The 17614-nt window shown below is 37.3% G+C and overlaps 1 protein-coding gene across 1 annotated transcript in view; it reads left to right on the forward strand.

Moving 5' to 3' along the window:
• The window catches only part of CDC14A (cell division cycle 14A), a 62794-nt gene that overhangs the window by 12075 nt on the left and 33105 nt on the right, over window positions 1-17614 (forward strand). The window contains 3 exon segments of the mRNA XM_072419999.1: window positions 2182-2257; window positions 14615-14707; window positions 17529-17608. Coding sequence (XP_072276100.1) covers window positions 2182-2257; window positions 14615-14707; window positions 17529-17608 — 249 coding nt within the window.

Consider the following 17614-nt stretch of genomic DNA (forward strand, 5'->3'; position numbering starts at 1 on the left):
AGTTTTTTTCTTAATTTAATGACATGTAACATTTTTATAGATTTAGATTTTGTAGCTAAACATTTGAAGGATACATATGTCAGTGCATAGTGAAAATACTGTAAAACAGCTTTCATAAATTTTGATGATATTTTGGTGAAAGAAAGCTCTTGGAAAAATGCAGTGCATTCATCAAAGTGGTCCTGTAAAATTGTTAAAAACTTTGAAATCAGGCAAGCTCATATCTGTAAAGGTGTAAAGGAATAATTACCTCTTTTGTTGCCTGGTATGCTGAATGCTTCTCCAGTCCCAAAAATTGTCCCTTTGACTTCACAAGGAAAACAACACTTTTGGCAGTGGCAATCTCTGTGGTCCCTGCAGCTCTTACTAGATCGTCCAAATGACTTCCAGGACAACAATGTCTCCTGAAGTGAGGTGGAAGAGAAAAGAAACAGTAAAAGCTGAGGGGGATCATGAAGATCGACACTTCAGGAAGTGTAGTTTTTCCAAAACATAGGGGGATAATTCATCTGTATCAAAGCCGTATTCAGCTGCAGGAGAAGTTAGTGTTCGGGGTCTGTTAGTAAGTGCTTGCTTTTTTGACATGTTTTTTTACAAGCAGACTGTACACTTGATTTAGTTTCTATCTGTAAAGCAACGTTTGGCCATATTTTACACCCATATAGCCAAACTGTAATGATTTATTTTTTTGACACATGCAAAGAGGTTTCTGAGAAAGGTTGCACTTTCCTACAGGAGTGAGGAATAAGAAGGAAACATTTTTTACTTGTACCCCATGTGAAAACAAGCATTTAATCCTTACTGTGTTTAATCGTGGATGTAGGATGTAATGTCACATGTCCTCTGTATTGGGTTTTATTGGGGTTCCATTGGTGGATCTGGGTGGAAAAAATTGTATAAATAAAAGGTGTACTATATTTATTATCAGGGATGTTGACATCCACAATGGTCTATAATCTGTTGCTGTCACAGTCTGATCCTACAGTGTGAGATACAGGTAGTCCCCGGGTTAAGGACATCCGACATGGGGACGACCCCTAGATATGAACCGGGCTTCTCTGCTCCCTGGTGTTGCAGGATGGAGGCTTGGAGGGGGGGTGCATGACTTGCAGAAGAAATCTTTTGCTAAACACAGCTGAGGTTGTGGGTGATCTTAAGAGCTGAGCTGATCTGTAGCATCTTGCAACTCTTTAATGACCAAGACAAACCATGCAGTTGTTACTTTTTGCATATCAAAGCACAGCTTGCTCCAGAAGGTAATGAATGTCTAGGCTCCATGACGTTTTTTTGCTTTGTTTGTGATGAACTCACAATGAGGATTTTATACAGTAACTGACACAATGCTGCCTAATAATATTTTGAGATAAACATCTGTCCTAATTGCATTTAATAAAATAATGTACCAGTTGCGACTTACATACAAATTCAACTTAAGAACAAACCTACAGTCCCCGGGGACTACCTGTATTTGGCAGGGCAGCGACTTTAGGTGACAGGCGATTCTTAAACTGAATAAAACAAAATTATTAAAGCTAATTGAAATAGTAAGAATTTATCTTTAAAAGTATGCATTCACAATTATAATACTTTAATGCTGAACAGTCAAATGATTGTATAAGTGTAATCACATTTTATCTTATTTAAGTGAGTTCATGAATGTCTACAGTAACAAGCACAGGAGAGTGCAGAGAAATGTTAGATGTAAGCTAATGTTATACATGTAAAACACATGCTGGTTTCAAATTAGAGGCATTGGCAGACATCATTTTGTGCTACAAGGCTGATTTATAGGCTGTGTACCCAGGTGGATTTATTGTAAAATGTAATGCTATTGGTGTAATATAAGCCTGAAACTGGTTATTCTATAGGCAGGGTTTTCAATGTTGGCCATGGACTGATCAGTATGTTTGGCATGTCACATACATAGATGTAATGTGATTGATACCCATGTTATGATGTGCTCATTGCTTGTACAGCATCATATAAAAATCAGTGATTTGCAATCTGCTCTGCCTCATTCTTCATGCATCCTTTGTAATGGCTTGTAAATCACTAGAAAACACCCATGTATATTACCTCATAAAGTGATTGCAGTGTAGTTTTATATCTCATCCACCTTTATTGCAAATAAATGTCAATCGTGTCTAACAAACTGTACTCAGTTTTTTCATTTTTCTTTAGTTTCTATGCAGATTTTGGGCCGTTGAACCTTGCATTGCTCTACAGATACTGCTGTAAACTCAACAAAAAACTCAAGGTGAGTTGGTACTTATAACTGTTTAGTAGTAAACTAATGGGTTCAGCTATATACTTTAAAAAAGCGCTCCCGGACACTGGTATTATTTACAAATTGTTCACTTAGATAGGGTCAATTCATTTACAAGCCCTGGAAGCTGGTTTTTATAATGTATCAGCATTTCTGGTAAAAGTTTTATTTTATCAAATGGAACACTATCAGATGCAGGGAGTGAAGAGCTTCTGTGTACGTTTTAGATTCAGTTGCTCGTTAGGGAATATGCTAATACCCTTTTTATAACATAGAGCAGGTTAATGCTGGGGTCTTGGGTAGGATTTAAAACCTCCGTCACACTTCAGAGACCTAACATTAACTTTCACTATAATTGATGAAGGTTGCCTTGCTGTACAAACTGTATGTTATTTCACATTAATGAGTTTGCTTGGCTGTATGCAGGAGATGAACTGGCAGTAGGATGGACACTGGTTTAGAATGAAATAATCCAGTGTTAGTGTTCCCCTTCCCCCATTGTGTTATCACTCTCCTCCTTGTTCTGTCCTGATTGTGCAAGGAATCTGAGATCCGTGTGCTCTGTACAAAGGACAAGTCTCTGCGTCCCGGCTATGAAATCTGAGGAGAATCCCTTTAACAAGCTTGCTAGAACCAGCTAGCAAATACTGCTGAATACAGAATCTTTTGTCCGCTGCGGCACCTGCTTCGAGCTCCTAAAAGGAACATTTTTGTCCTGTTTACTAAATAAACCAAGTTGCCAGTTCCTGTTGGTATTGCATACTACAGGGTCTGGAATGACTACTAAGAAATCAGCAAATCAGTAAAGAATTTTATCAGTATATCTAGTTATGCTGAGTTTTCATTGTATTATTTGTAATAATACGTATATATGAGGACAGATGTCTTTGGTTACTTCATACACAGCTTCCGCTTTGTGATGCTACATAAAGGTTTTTTCTTTATAAAGCAGTGAATCTGCCATTCCCTAAAACATTCCCGGGCAGAGAATAAATTACTGCCATTGAAAACACACAGACTTCTAGATTCTCCAACAGGGAATGTTTTAGTAAATGTTGGATTCACTTCTTTATAAATAAACCCCAGGGATTGTACCTTACTGCATTTTTACAATGTAAGTCACAGGATCAGTGTGGGGGAACAAAAAAATTTAGCGGACTTTCATAAAAAAAAAAAAATGTTTTACTCAAAGACCCCAAACACTGAAATACAATAGCCTTCAAAGAACTATTAAAATACACCTTGCTGAATATTCAAGTAGCTGAATTGTTCACAATGGAGAAGACATGGTTTGCTGGAGCACAATGCAGCCCATTTGTTAGCTTTCTAGGAACCATTGACATTAAATTGTGTTTGATGGCACAGCAGTGCCAGGCTGTATAGTTGTTGAGTTCCAGTGCCTTGTGCTGTGTTGGTAACCTGTGCACTCTAAACTACACTGTATTCATGAACTGGAAATTTATGCAGTTTATGTAGATTTTGATAGTTTTCAGGTAGTTTAGAAGTGAAGTGAGCCAAGGTCAAAGTGCCAGTAAAAACATTTTTTTGAACATTTCACTTAACTTCCTCTTACTAACTTAGTGTAAATTCAGTTTGCAAAATGAATAAGCTTTACTTTCATCATCAAAAGGGTCTTTTACATCAATGAACATTGTCATATTAAGAAATATGAAAAGGTGAGGTATTGGTTTGCACTCTTTATACAGCAACCCTTTGGAGCGCTAGGGAAAATGATAAAAGTTTTTATTCATGTTGGCCTATATAGTGCAGCTGTATAAAGAAGCTCTCCAACAATATTCATATGAATGCAATTTCCACTTAATATTATCGATAATATAAATTATAAACAGTATTTATATAACACCAACATATAACACAGTGCTGTACATTAATTAGGGGTTGCAAATGACAGACAAATACAAACAAAGACACAGGAGGAGGAGAGGACCCTGTCTAGAACTTCATAAAGGAATATTCAGGCTGCCATTCCTGAAACCCTATTTTAAAAATGTTTGTTGCCTGTTGTGATGTTGATCCAAAGGCTTTAAAACACTGAATCAGAATAATATTGAGCTGGGGTATATATAATACAATTCTCTGATCTTTACTACTTTACCACAAGCTGCATGCTTGTTCTATGTCAGTGACTCAAACTCTATTGAGCCCAAACATAGTCCAGCAACTAAGTAATATTTTCAGAAGTTGGTAAGTAATGGCAACTTCCATGCCTCTCTTGTATTAATTTTACTTTATAGTACACTTCCTATGCCATATTTTCTTCTCCCATGGGGTTCTCAAATTGCAACCATTTGGATTTGCAACCTCTATAGTGGTTGTACAACTAAGGACAGATAACTAGCATTGATTAACAGCAATGCAATTTATTATTTAATTACCATATTATCAGGGGTAAATTAGTTGTAACTAGGGATGAGCGAGCAAAAATTTTAATTTTCGTCTTGTGGCAGAACATGTAAGCGAGAATGGCCTTGTTATTCGCCATGAGGTCGTGTTTTTGCCGAACTCAGATGATCTCAGAGATTCTCCAGAGTTCATTTGGAGTTCGCCTGCAATCACAGCTGATTGGAAGCAGCCGCATGCCTCCAATCAGCTGTGACCACAGGTTCCCACGCTCCCCGGGCTGTACTTATCAATGATAAGTACAGCCTGGTGACGGTGGCAACTGAACTCAGATGAACTCTCAATGGAGAAACTCCATTGAGAGTTCATCTGGAGTTCGCCCGCAGTCACAGCTGATTGGAGGCACTCTGCAGGTTCCAACGCTCCCCAGGCTTTACTTATCAATGATAAGTACAGCCTGGTGACCGTGGGCACTGAACACAGATGAACTCTCAATGGAGAAACTCCATTGAGAGTTCATCTAGAGTTCGCCGGCAGTCACAGCTGACCGCAGGTTCCCACGCTGCGGGGCTGTACTTGGCAACCTGCACTATAATGGAATTCGTCGAAATTTCGCAGACCCATCTGAAGTTTGAGAAAATTTTTGCGAGAATGTCAGAGGAAATCTCGCTCATCCCTAATTGTAATGATTCTAGTATAGCTTTATGTTTGTTCTTTGTGTTGTTTTAGTCGTTTCTGTCTACATTTGTGTAGGTAAATGTGTTTTTTCTTAATGAAATGGTCCTTCATGTAACACAACAGAGCATGCCAAAAGCTAATATTATGGATAAGTAATTTGCTTGTTTTTAGAGCTATGTACAAACAACTTTATCACAAGGCCATGACTCTGAGAACAATTTGTCTCTATGGAAATAAGCTGTGTACAGTGCTTTAGCTTTGGGCAACATACAAGGTCTGCCAGTGTCCTGTAATAATATCATTATAACAATTACCAGCTACTGTGTTTAGAAATACACATATCTTTATGTAATTATCTCCTAGAAGTGGAACAAGATGCCTGATCGTATAGGAAATCATTAGAAGTGGTTTTATATAGAACAGAACTGAAATGACAAGGGTATAATATGTTAGGTTCCCAGTGACAATATTATTGCAGATATTCCTAAATGCAGGATAGGGGGTTTTTGGAAGCACTGAAGACCCTGGCCTCTGCTTTGTATGAGGGGGCTGTGGTCTGACTCCTATGTGCTATCAGTTTAGGTCATATTGTTTAGGTGTGAGTACTGTCGGGTTTAGAACTATGAATTCATCTGGGCTGTAGTGGTCACAGAAGACGCTCGATCAGCTTCAACAGAGTGCAATGGTGACATCAGGAGTCCAACAAATTTTGATGATCTGTATGGTCATTAAAAAAAAATCGGACAATGCAAAACTAAACAGAAACCGCAGGCTGAATTTATTTTTTAAGTGCACTAAGAATATTTATACTTAGGCCAGGTTCACAACTATGTGGCAGTGGTAGCATATGTACATCACCATAGTACCATGTGTTGTGCATTGTGTTGGATGTTAACATGAAATATGTTTTGTTTCTTCCATTGAAATGCAAGACTGTAACATAGTGATGTGCTGATAATCAAGAGCATTGACATGGTGGGTTGGGGCAGTGCAGCAACGTGTGATACATATGTTATCTGTTATATGTTATGTGATGGTAATGTGCATAGTGCCACACAATACCAATGTGAGCCAAGTTTGAAAATATAAATAAAAACTTAAATATTTTTTAACATTTTAGTTAGACTGGGAAGGGGCTCACAGCCGTGAAAAGCTTATACTACCATCTGTGTCCCTGCAGGGATATCCCCTGTCTGTTAGTCCTAGTAACCTTTGTCATTGGGACTGAAAATGAAGAATTGTCCAAAATGTTGAGAGTTGTCCCAGGGCAGAAAAATTGGATAGATCTTCCAATGAGGTCACTTTTTGCTATTACAGCTGTATAAGAAAATAGTTTTCTCACTTTGGAGAGATTTTCTCTTGCTTCCAATTGTGTCTCTGGAAAATATATTAAAGGGAATTCTCCCCAAAAGGTAATATTTATGCAGTTAGGTCCATAAATATTTGGACAGAGACAACTTTTTTCTAATTTTGGTTCTGTACATTACCACAAATATTTTAAATGAAACAACTCAAATGCAGTTGAACTGCAGACTTTCAGCTTTAATTCAGTGGGTTAAACAAAAAGATTGCATAAAAATATGGGGAAAGCCTTTTTTAACACAATCACTTCATTTCAGGGCCTCAAAAGTAGTTGGACAAATTAAAAAGCTGAAAATAAAATGTTCATTTCTAATACTTGGTTGAAAACCCTTTCCCAGCAATGACAACCTGTAGTCAATCACCAGATGCTGGGTTTCCTCCTTTTTAATGCTTTGCCAGGCCTTTACTGCAGCGGCTTTTAGTTGCTGTTTGTTTGTGGGCTTTTCTGTCCGAAGTTTAGTCTTCAACAAGTGAAATGCATGCTCAATTGGGTTCAGATCAGGTGACTGACTTGGCCATTCAAGAACGTTATTCAACTGTATTATGAAACACCTCCCAATCAATTTGTCTACATTTAGCTGGATTTTAGCAGACAGTATGTCTCTGAACACCTCAGAATTCATTTGGCTGCTTCTGTCCTGTGTCACATCATCTATAAACACTAGTGTCCCAGTGCCACTGGCAGCCATGCACACCAGCCCATGGAATAGACTTTGAGTCAATTGTCCAATTACTTTTGAGCCCCTGAAATGAAGTGATTGTGTAAAAAAAGGCTTTAGTTCCTCACATTTTTATGCAATTTTTTTATTCAATCCACTGAAATAAAGCTGAGAGTCTACAGTTCAACGGCATCTGAGTTGTTTTATTTAAAGTTAATTGTGGTAAAGTACAGAACTAAAATTAGAAAAAAATTGTCTCTGTCCAAATATTTATGGACCTAACTTTATATATAAGGACAGGGGTTTATTTATAATGTTTTGGTTTTAGATACATTTTTAGATACATAGATCTTATGAGCCCTGGAGCATGATTGTATCTCATTTATAGCAGCAGAGAGTGATCTTGTCTTTCATTGTACAGAGTGTTTGGCTATGCTGTTCTTTGATCAGGAAGTTAAAGGTAAAGTTTCTCCTGAAAACTGCTTGGCTTGTGTGTGTTGCTGGGAGATCTCCAAGGAAATGTGCTGACTGTGGTCACAACCCTGAGGGGTGGGAGGAAGCTTAGCTTCTGATAAGAGCTCTTTGCATGCTGTGCCTAGGAAACTGAGAATTCAAAGGTATAATAAACTATTCTGCCTCCCTAGAACAGGTTGTGTGCTTTTACTACAACCAAAACCTTGCTGAGACACAGGAGTAAGTTTTCGAAGGAAGCATGCCTGGTGTGCAGCCGATCATCTGCCCTTAGCATGCAATGTGAAAGATACTTGGCATGCAGTTTGTGTATAGACCTGCTGTTTTTGTCTGTCAAGCGGATACATTTTGCTGGTCTGAGTACTAACATTTCTGATGCTGCTTTAGGCATTTGACTGACAAACCTATTAAAGTGATATCTATCTACGGTATACACAGAACCATAAAAGTAAAGTTTATAAGACAGTAATAGTTTCTCAAAACTTCCTCTGCTTAAAGAAAACCTGTAATAAAAGGAGTACAGCGGTTGCTTATCTGTCTCAATTATTTCAACACTTTCCAAATCACTCACCTAGAACAGCTGTTTAGACTTGGAGTTTTGATTTTACTCAGTCTTCACTTGCTGCATGCTAAATTGAGGTCAGTAACACATAAAGTGTGCTAGAGATAGGCAGCTATAATAGATCCATGTTTCTTTTATTACAAATTAAGGCTAGCTACTCCAGGAGGAGACAGTTTAATAATTATACCAATTTGGCTGTTTATAAGTCTACAACATTATTATTCTACAATTATATTTCAATGTAACAACTATTTTTGAGTAGTGTGGTGCTGGTGAATAAATAAAAGAACTGGTGTTAGTAGGGGGCTGGAGTGGTACATTAGAGACAGAAGCTGCATAGTGGTGGTCATTATTATTATTAAACAGGAATTATATAGTGCCAAAATATTACATAGCGCTGAATTATGCATTAGGGGCTGAATAATTTCAGTGTTGGTCATTGGGGGCTGGGGAGTTAGAATGTTGGTTGTGGGGAGCTTGGGGAGCTATATTCCTCAAGGCTGTGGTCAGTGGGGCCTCGAGGAATAGAGTAGTTTTTCAAGGGGCTGGAAAGGTACAGTAGTACCTGGAACTGGAGGGGAACTCTGGTTATATCGGGGCTGAGGGATTTATTGGTACACAGTGGAGGCTGAAGGGGTAGACTGGGTCGGTGGGAATTGAAGGAGTGCATTGGTGCTCATCTGGCCCTTGCCTTGTAGTAGCCCTTGTTCTGTGCCACCACTCTCTCCCCATGCCTGCTCCTGTCTGCCAGGGCTATGCAGACCTTGTCAAGCAGAGGATCACACTACCTGAGATTTCTGCAAAGGGCCAGAGCCAGCGACAAAACAAATGTTCTTCTGCTTATCTTTAGGACATGACCTGGATCCACCAGACACCAGGATTTTGTTTAAATCCTAGGACAGTCTTTTATAATCCAGGAAGATTGTGGGATCATTTTTATCATACTAGCATGTGAGTGTAAGGTTTGAGGACAATGTTAGGTGCATGATATAGGATTTATACCTACATAGAGGCGGATATATTAAGCAGCATTATAGCCTTACCTTCTGCATATGAAGCTTAATTTATTCTATGAATGAAGGAAAAAAAGACAGTCAGGAGGTGGCAATGTGTTATGTGTCTTCTATCCAGCAGTATTCTTTGTAGTAATATGCAGACAACATACTTTGGGACATCAGTCTTTTCTTTGTGCCCTTAAATTTATAAATAAAACATAAAACCGTAGTGTAGTATTGAGTAATGAGATCATTGTTCTCCTGTGTGCAGGGAGCAGAATATGCTCTACCCCTATAATAGGCCTTCATAGGTTTGGCCAGCAACTTGGTTAAATTAAACACAGAGGAATAATTGCTTTTATTAATCGCATTTCCCAATTTTCTGTAATCTTTTCAAATATCATTGTTTGATCGTTAGACCACTGACCCTCTGATGACTAATGGCCTATGAGCCAGACAGTTACCTACAAGTATAATTCTAAAGCGGTCATAACCCACCACTATCCAGTGTACAGAATAGTCATCATTCAGTGGATCCTGGATCTTAGACTTGCTTCATCTGGAAACATGGGAGGGTTTTATACATGCAATAATATTGTTTTTGTTTTCAGTTACGCCCATATAAAATCAGAACCTATCTCCTTCCCCAGGGGAGAACAATATATTGCAATATATCCCAACCCCTAATGCCTCATTCCTTCCACTCATTAGGTTAACAAGCATCCAGCTATACCAGTATGGGAATGTGACATATCCATGTTGTTCTCAGATGTAATAGATTGTGATATATAGTGTTAGACAGGTAAGATATATTATTTAATGTCTCCAGTCTCTCTTAGAATAACCAGACCGACTCATTCCCACATATATGATAGCACATAAGGTGCTTCAAAAAGCTCCCCTAGTGTAAGAAAACAGACTCCAGCAGTGTATAACTTCAAGTTATATATTGTACAGCTTATTGCGATAGATTTATAAGTAAACTGTAAAGAACAAAAAATTCGGTATTACCTGTAACTACAAGTGGTATTAAAATGACATTTTGGTTACCTGTAACTACAAGTGGTATTAAAATGACATTTTGGTTACCTGTAACTACAAGAAATGACATTTTGGTTACCTGTAACTACAAGTGGTATTAAAATGACATTTTGGTTACCTGTAACTACAAGTGGTATTAAAATGACATTTTGGTTAATTTTTTTCAGTTGAGTTTTAGCATTCATAGCATCACATAAGCAAAAAGTGGTGAAGCATTTACAGTATGTACTCAAATTGCCATGTTACAGTATAGCACATCTATATATATGTGTACTATATATATAGGTATTTAACCTTGGATGTGAGAGCAGCATGGTTTGCCCTTTTTCTTTTCTACAGATTACAGGTCTCAAATAATTAGATGTTTGATATAACTCAACATAAATCCCATTTCCCTTTAATAATATAGGAAACGTAACACAATACAAAGATGTTTGGAACCTGTCATTGGAATGAATCTAGACTGCATGGAAAAGTATGCACCATCCCAGCTTTCCATGGTACCCCTGGGGCATTCTAAAATGCCAATGTAAATACCTGCTGACTCAGCTGAAGTCAGAGCAAGGACACGCTTTTCCTACATTTTAATGTAAAGGTTTAATCTGTAACTAACAACAAACAAGAAAAGACCTTAATAATAATATTAATAATGATAAAATAATAAGTTATTAGAGTTACAGTAAATCATTTCTTTATAAATTTGCTTTTGATATACATTAGTGTCTGTTGGAGCATTGCAGTACTAAGAATTGTTCCTGAATCACGTCTGTGTGTAATAGTAAGAAAGGAAGAGTTAACACAATCTCCTTATGTTATCATGCAACCACTATTACCTTCCTGTTTAATGAGACAGCAAACTTTTAATATGCAAACATTTGTAAGATACAGTGGCTTCCTGTGATTGTCTATGTATACTTTATATGCTTTTCATATTTTATCCATATATCTGTTTATTTATTTTTGAACACAAACAGATAATTATTTCTGTCCTTTTTACACCGTAGGAAGGAAACGCAAAGTAGGTTGTTCCATGATTGACTTCCCCTTGATTAAGTAGCAGATACTGTGTTATATCTTTAGAATATGGGTAATGTAGTTGGCACTTTTTTTTTAGTGTAAACATAAAATATTACAATGGATATCCTTGTTTATATGGGTTTATTATTACGAATAATGAACAGAGGTAACATTGATAAATTATACAAGTGACATTTAACGGTTTCTAATAGATGTAATTGCATGAGGTGACACTGCTTGTGTTGCTGTCAGGGGTTATAGACATCTTAGGATCTCAAGATAACCAGATTGTGGAGAAAAGGAAGAAGAAAGGACTATAGTTATGTCTGGGTTAAAAATTTAAATCCATGGTAGCCCCAAGGTTTCCTTTTTAACAGCTCTGCCATTACACACTACAGAGAAATTATTGTTTATACTAATGTTCTGGATTTTTGAGAGGTATATTTATAATTTTACCAGGCAGTTCAGCAGTTTTTAGCTTTGTTTTCAAAAAAGTGGTGTTTTGACAAGGAAATTGCTGTTTTCTAGTTGCTGAAATTGCTGAAATTTATACAGAGCACTGAATGATTTTCAAGTTTTGAACCTCTACTTTTAAAATATCTTCAAAGACAGAGCGTATATAGAGTCCTATATCAGCAAAACATATGCACAGTATACAGTGAGGGCCCAGTAATATTTGGTCAGATGTTAGGTATTACTTTTGGGTTGGTTTTGAAATGAAAGTATGCATCTGATTATGGTTATTGGGTGTCCATGATGACAGCCGCTTCTTTTGATCTATTTTGCTTAATGTAGAGCAGCACCACAGCAGGCCGGGAGCTGGTTATTCCAGCAATCCATGCTAAATTATCAATAGGTTCACATTCATCTTCAGCTTTATTAGCATCTGCAGAAAGGTCAACATTTATTAAGAGCAGAGCTTCCTGTATGCTTGAAGAACAGCTTATTTAGGTAAAAAGGGATTCAAACAGTTTTTAGATGTTTTTTTCAGTGGTCATAAATTAATTTCACTGTGTTGTAGGTATCATGTAAGGATCAGCATTGATTATTGAAACTCCGTTAATTGAATATTACTACTAGAATGATTGGCCTGGGTTATCTAAAGCAGGTTCCTATATATACATATGGAAAACTGACTGTCTATTCTAAGCAACAGTCATACTATATATGTCATACTATAAATGTGCAAGGAAATATGGGTTAGAGGCACTGGAACCATATGTTCTTAAATTATTTTCATATACCTGTCCATTTGTCAGCAAAGCAGTGTGGCTCTGATTCTAATGCTTTTAACAAACGCATGTTAATCCTAAAAAAGTTCTAGGTCAAACTTTTAAGGGGTCCACAAAAATTTATTGAATATATTTACTCTTAAAAGGACAATACTTTTTGTAGGTCAAAAAACTTCATCAGGGCTAAAAAAAGAATTATATAGAAAAAATATTTGTTAATATTATAGTATATGTTATTATCATATATTTGAGCACTTTAAATAAAACCTGTCGCCATGGCATGCAAACCAAAATACCCCATTGCATTGTGTAGCAACTACCCTCATCTCCCTGTTCTTACTCTAAAAGTATTCCCCAGCCCAGATTTCCCTGCAGGTTTTAAAGGTAAGGGGGGCAATGCTTGGGTTGCCCATTTGCCAGGCCTAGCAGATGTAAATGTTCAAAAAAATCACTTGAACTAGAGAAGACGTTCCCAAAAAGGTAAGCACGGGGTAACGGACTAGTCACCAGTATTGCTTGTATGCTTCTAGCATAATACCTGGAGGGGAAATATTCATAACACAGCAGGAGAGGTGCAGTAAGCACAAATCCAGAATAAATGAAGTAGTGAAAGATGCATATTGTACAAATTCCTCCCCACCAAGTGGGACAGTAATGACATCACCAAATCTTTCTCGGAGTATCCTGAGTCTAGAAGTTACAGCCAGCTCGGAGCTGGTAAATACAAGTTATTAGGCACTCTTACATACCAGGAAGTAAGCTGCTTTTTCCCAAAAGAAATTTTAGACAAGAACACACTTCTGAGGGTACTACTTAAGTATAACTGACTTTACTTTTTTGCATTCAGGTCCACTTAAAGACTTCATTTTTACTGGGTCAAAAAAATTGCAGTTTTTGTTAAATTTGTTGATTGCTTCAGTTCAAAATGTTATGTCTTAAATGCATCCAGTGTTGAAATTTGCTAACTAAAGCTTGTCTAGCCTTTGTTATGTTAAAGTATGCATGTAATGCTGATTTTTGGTTAGCCTTTCAATGCTGAACAGTGTTGCAATGTTATGAAAAGTTTTCTTAAAGCCAGACTCCAGCCTTACTTCAGTCCTGCACTGTTGTACAGACTCCTCTCAGGTACTTACTCTAAAAATGCTTACTCTGATTTTACTACAGTCTGCCTTAGGCTACGTACACACATCAGATGATTCTTGTTCGATATTGCCTCAGGGCGTGTGTACATCTGGCAATCTGGCGTGTGTACAGCACTTCTGGTCCAAACAGTCAAATGGCGGATCGATGGATGGGGAACGATCGTAATGGGTGCTGCTCTGTCATTCCCTCCCTCCCCTCTCCATGGAGCAGAATGGTGCTGTATGTACAGCACTTGTTCATGCAAGTCATTTGTGCAGTCATTTGTCATTGGAAAGGATCATGAAATATCCTTTCCATAGACAGGGTTTGCACGTGTGTAGCCTTATTTTTGAGCTGGGAGACATCTAGCATCATCTTGTCTGTTACTACATAGGGCCCCCCATATCTAGCTTGGCTTCACATTCCATGAATTTCAGTTGTTTAATACATGGAGGCTCAGCATCACATTTAGGAGTCATCTAGGCCTATATAAAAATCTACCCTTTCTAGGAACACCCACTTTTTTTGAGCTTCATTCATCGAGGTGCTGTGATATTTTAGGAATCTCTGTGCAGAAACTCCCACCATATATAATCTAGCTGCATTACACAAAGAAGCGCAAAGATCCAGTAATGACATCACTGGGTCAAAAAGAAGACGGTTTCATTTGCATGCTGATGAGGGGCAGGGGTAAGAACCAGTAAAGGTTAGATAAGCAGAGTATAATTCAGCTGTATTGAAATACTATATATCTTTCTAAGTTGACACTTATCATGATGGATATTTGGAATTCCTAAGTAAAATTAATTATTGTTAACCTAAAGATAACTTACTTATCTTTTTGGCAGTCATTCAGCTTATCAAGAAAGAAGATAGTTCACTACACAAGCTATGATCAGCGGAAAAGAGCGAATGCAGCATTCCTGATTGGAGCATATACGGTGAGTGCAAATAATCAGACAGTCTTACGTCTCTCATTGTCGCTGCCAGTATTGACGGTGATTGTGGCCTGTCCTGTGTACTTGTGCACATTGAGTGACAAGTTCCTGACCTGCTGCGGTTACTTTTCTGATCCATTCCTACCATTGTCTGTCAGGTTCTTGTTCTGCCTTGTTAATATTTTACAGCAGGACAGAAATAAATAGAACAGATCTCATATGTCAGGGTCCAGTTTAGCCTTTGTGAATTTCACATGCGCATCACCCTGTGTGCAGAAGTCCGTATAATCCAAAGCAAGACAAACATTGGATATTTATAAACATATTATGTACTGCCTGGTCGGCATTAAAGAACGTCTGCTATTGTTACAGCTCACAGCTTTTTTTTATCTGGACTTAAAGCTGAACATTGGATATTTATAAACATATTATGTACTGCCTGGTCGGCATTAAAGAACGTCTGCTATTGTTACAGCTCACAGCTTTTTTTTATCTGGACTTAAAGCTGAACTCCAGGCAGATATTAAACCACTAGATCATCTAGTTGTGCATTCATTAAAGTTGTATTTAAAAAACGTGCACATAAAGTACACATATGTTCACTGCAATACCTGCCAAATGATATCACAGTATGTTTTTGTGAGTCAGGCAGGTGACAAGCTTGTTTTCTGGTTCAGTAACGCAGAATCTTTTGTCGCCTGTCCACTTTCAGCCTATTCATTTGACAGTAAATCAGCACCATCATCCCTGTCCAATTATAAGGAAGGTGATTCATGAAACAAATAGCTGAATCAAGATCTAACACAGTGATCTTCCTGCTTTTACAATGTATTATAAATGTGTGGCAGGTAAAACAGTGAATATATATGTATTCAAATTCAAATGAAGCTGTTTGCCTGCTGTTCCTCTATAGAAATCCTTATGTTCATTTTAACAAAAGTAACATAAATATCTTACTCTTTCCTAAAATCAGCCCTCTTTAATGACCTGCATATTTGCGAGAGGCAACACTTGATGATCAGTTTGCTTCTACTCCTTCATTCTACAAAGCTGCATTAGTTAAAGTGTTGGTGGAAAGTAACAAAGCCAGAACTGTAAAAGGGAGATCCTTGGCTAGAGCCCCAAGAGATTTAAAAAGCCATGTGGGTCACAAATGACCTAAATATCTCTTTTGGTTGGACTGATCCTTTTTATGGTGTACTCTGCACCTAATACTGATGTCTGGCAGGAGTGCCACGATCATTATGTACTTCAAGTGTGTATTTTTTTTATTTCCTTCCCTTTAGCTTTCAACAAGCAGTTGTTGTAATATCACATTTCTCTCCCTGTGCATTATGTAAGCATATTGCATATTGTTGGGGTCACCATTGTTGCCCTAGCTAATCACCATTTATGATTATTAAACACTTTTTGCTGCAATGGAATTATTCAGTCAATACATTTCTAAATGTTTACCACTAATAGAATAATTTACACGATCTATGGGGAACTATAAAATTTATGGTGGGTGGTAGAGAATATTGAGCTTGCATTATACCTATGTGAGTGTTAATAAAGACTTACATTGCTTTAAAAACCCAAATTTGTGCTCAGAAAGTGCCTTCCATGCTCTCTGATTATTACAAGCAATGCTGTGCTAAGTGATCAGCTCGTATATGGCTAGCATTATTACTCAATGTAAGCACAAGGAAGGAGGTATCTGTTTGTCTGACATATGAGCCAGTAGAGTGACAAGGCCCACAATACTTTATAATGCCATGTACAAATGAAGCTGCTGCTGTCGTTTCACCTTTTCTGAGAAGGTCAGGAATGAGAGCTGACTGTTCACACACAGGGAACTCTAACAGGATAACCCCTGTCCTGGTAATAAGTATTGTCCAGTTTCACATATCCAGCTTGTCGTAATCAATTTCATTATCCAAAGTAGAATGGAAATGAAATAGCATTTAATTATTTATTATAAGTACAAACTCTTTTCATTTTGTGTTATATAATATCATTTACCGCACAATATAATGTTGTACATTGCAGAATGCATACATAATAGAAAAATCATTAGAAATACATTAGATATAAAGGTAAATGACAATCCTAATCATCTTGGTTGGCCAAGTAGAGCTATTTACGTGTAATATAGGTGACCATCTATGCATTCACAGCAAAGTCACCAAAGTATTTACAAAGCAAAATAACTTTAAAAAGGAAGGAGAGTGAATTCAGTGAGTAAGGAGAATCATTAGGAATGGCTAGGATATGTATTTTCTCCTCATTCATGAATTGGTCTACAGAAATACAAATACCCAACAGCAAATAGCAAAAGCAGACAGTCTGTTATCTAATAAACAAAAAAAAATTGAGGACAGCACAGTTTATTTGTTTGTTAGCATTACATTAAGCTACTTACTAATAAGTGTTTAATTTGCCATATGTTTCCTTTAGTTAACATTTAAGATTGTTGTCTATACGAATGATTCTCTTACACGTCAGCGGCCAAGGATGTTCTTTGAATTCGTAATCATATGCTTTGTGGTGCACTGCAAAACAGGATTGTTAAGAGGTGCAGTCCATATAAGTGCCATTCAAAATGGTATTCTATAATTTCCTACCTAATATTTTTTACACTTTTGAAAAAAAAAGGAAGGTCGGGGCAGCACAGCTTTCGTTCAGATACTTTGAAAAATTTGACTGTTTCCTAGTATATTGCATCTTTTTAGGTAGAAGGTGCAGATTTTTTTAGCTGTTTTCACATTAGGAAATCAGATCTTTTAGAAAGATATAAATGTGGCTAATGAGTAATGCTTTTTCCTTTGTCTTTTATCTCTAGGTGATCTATTTAAAGAAGACACCGGAAGAGGCATACAGAGCGCTGCTTAGTGGCTCCAGCCCACAGTACCTTCCTTTTAGGTGAAA

This window comes from Pyxicephalus adspersus, chromosome 8, assembly GCF_032062135.1.
Source record: "Pyxicephalus adspersus chromosome 8, UCB_Pads_2.0, whole genome shotgun sequence".
Classification (NCBI taxonomy): domain Eukaryota; kingdom Metazoa; phylum Chordata; class Amphibia; order Anura; family Pyxicephalidae; genus Pyxicephalus; species Pyxicephalus adspersus.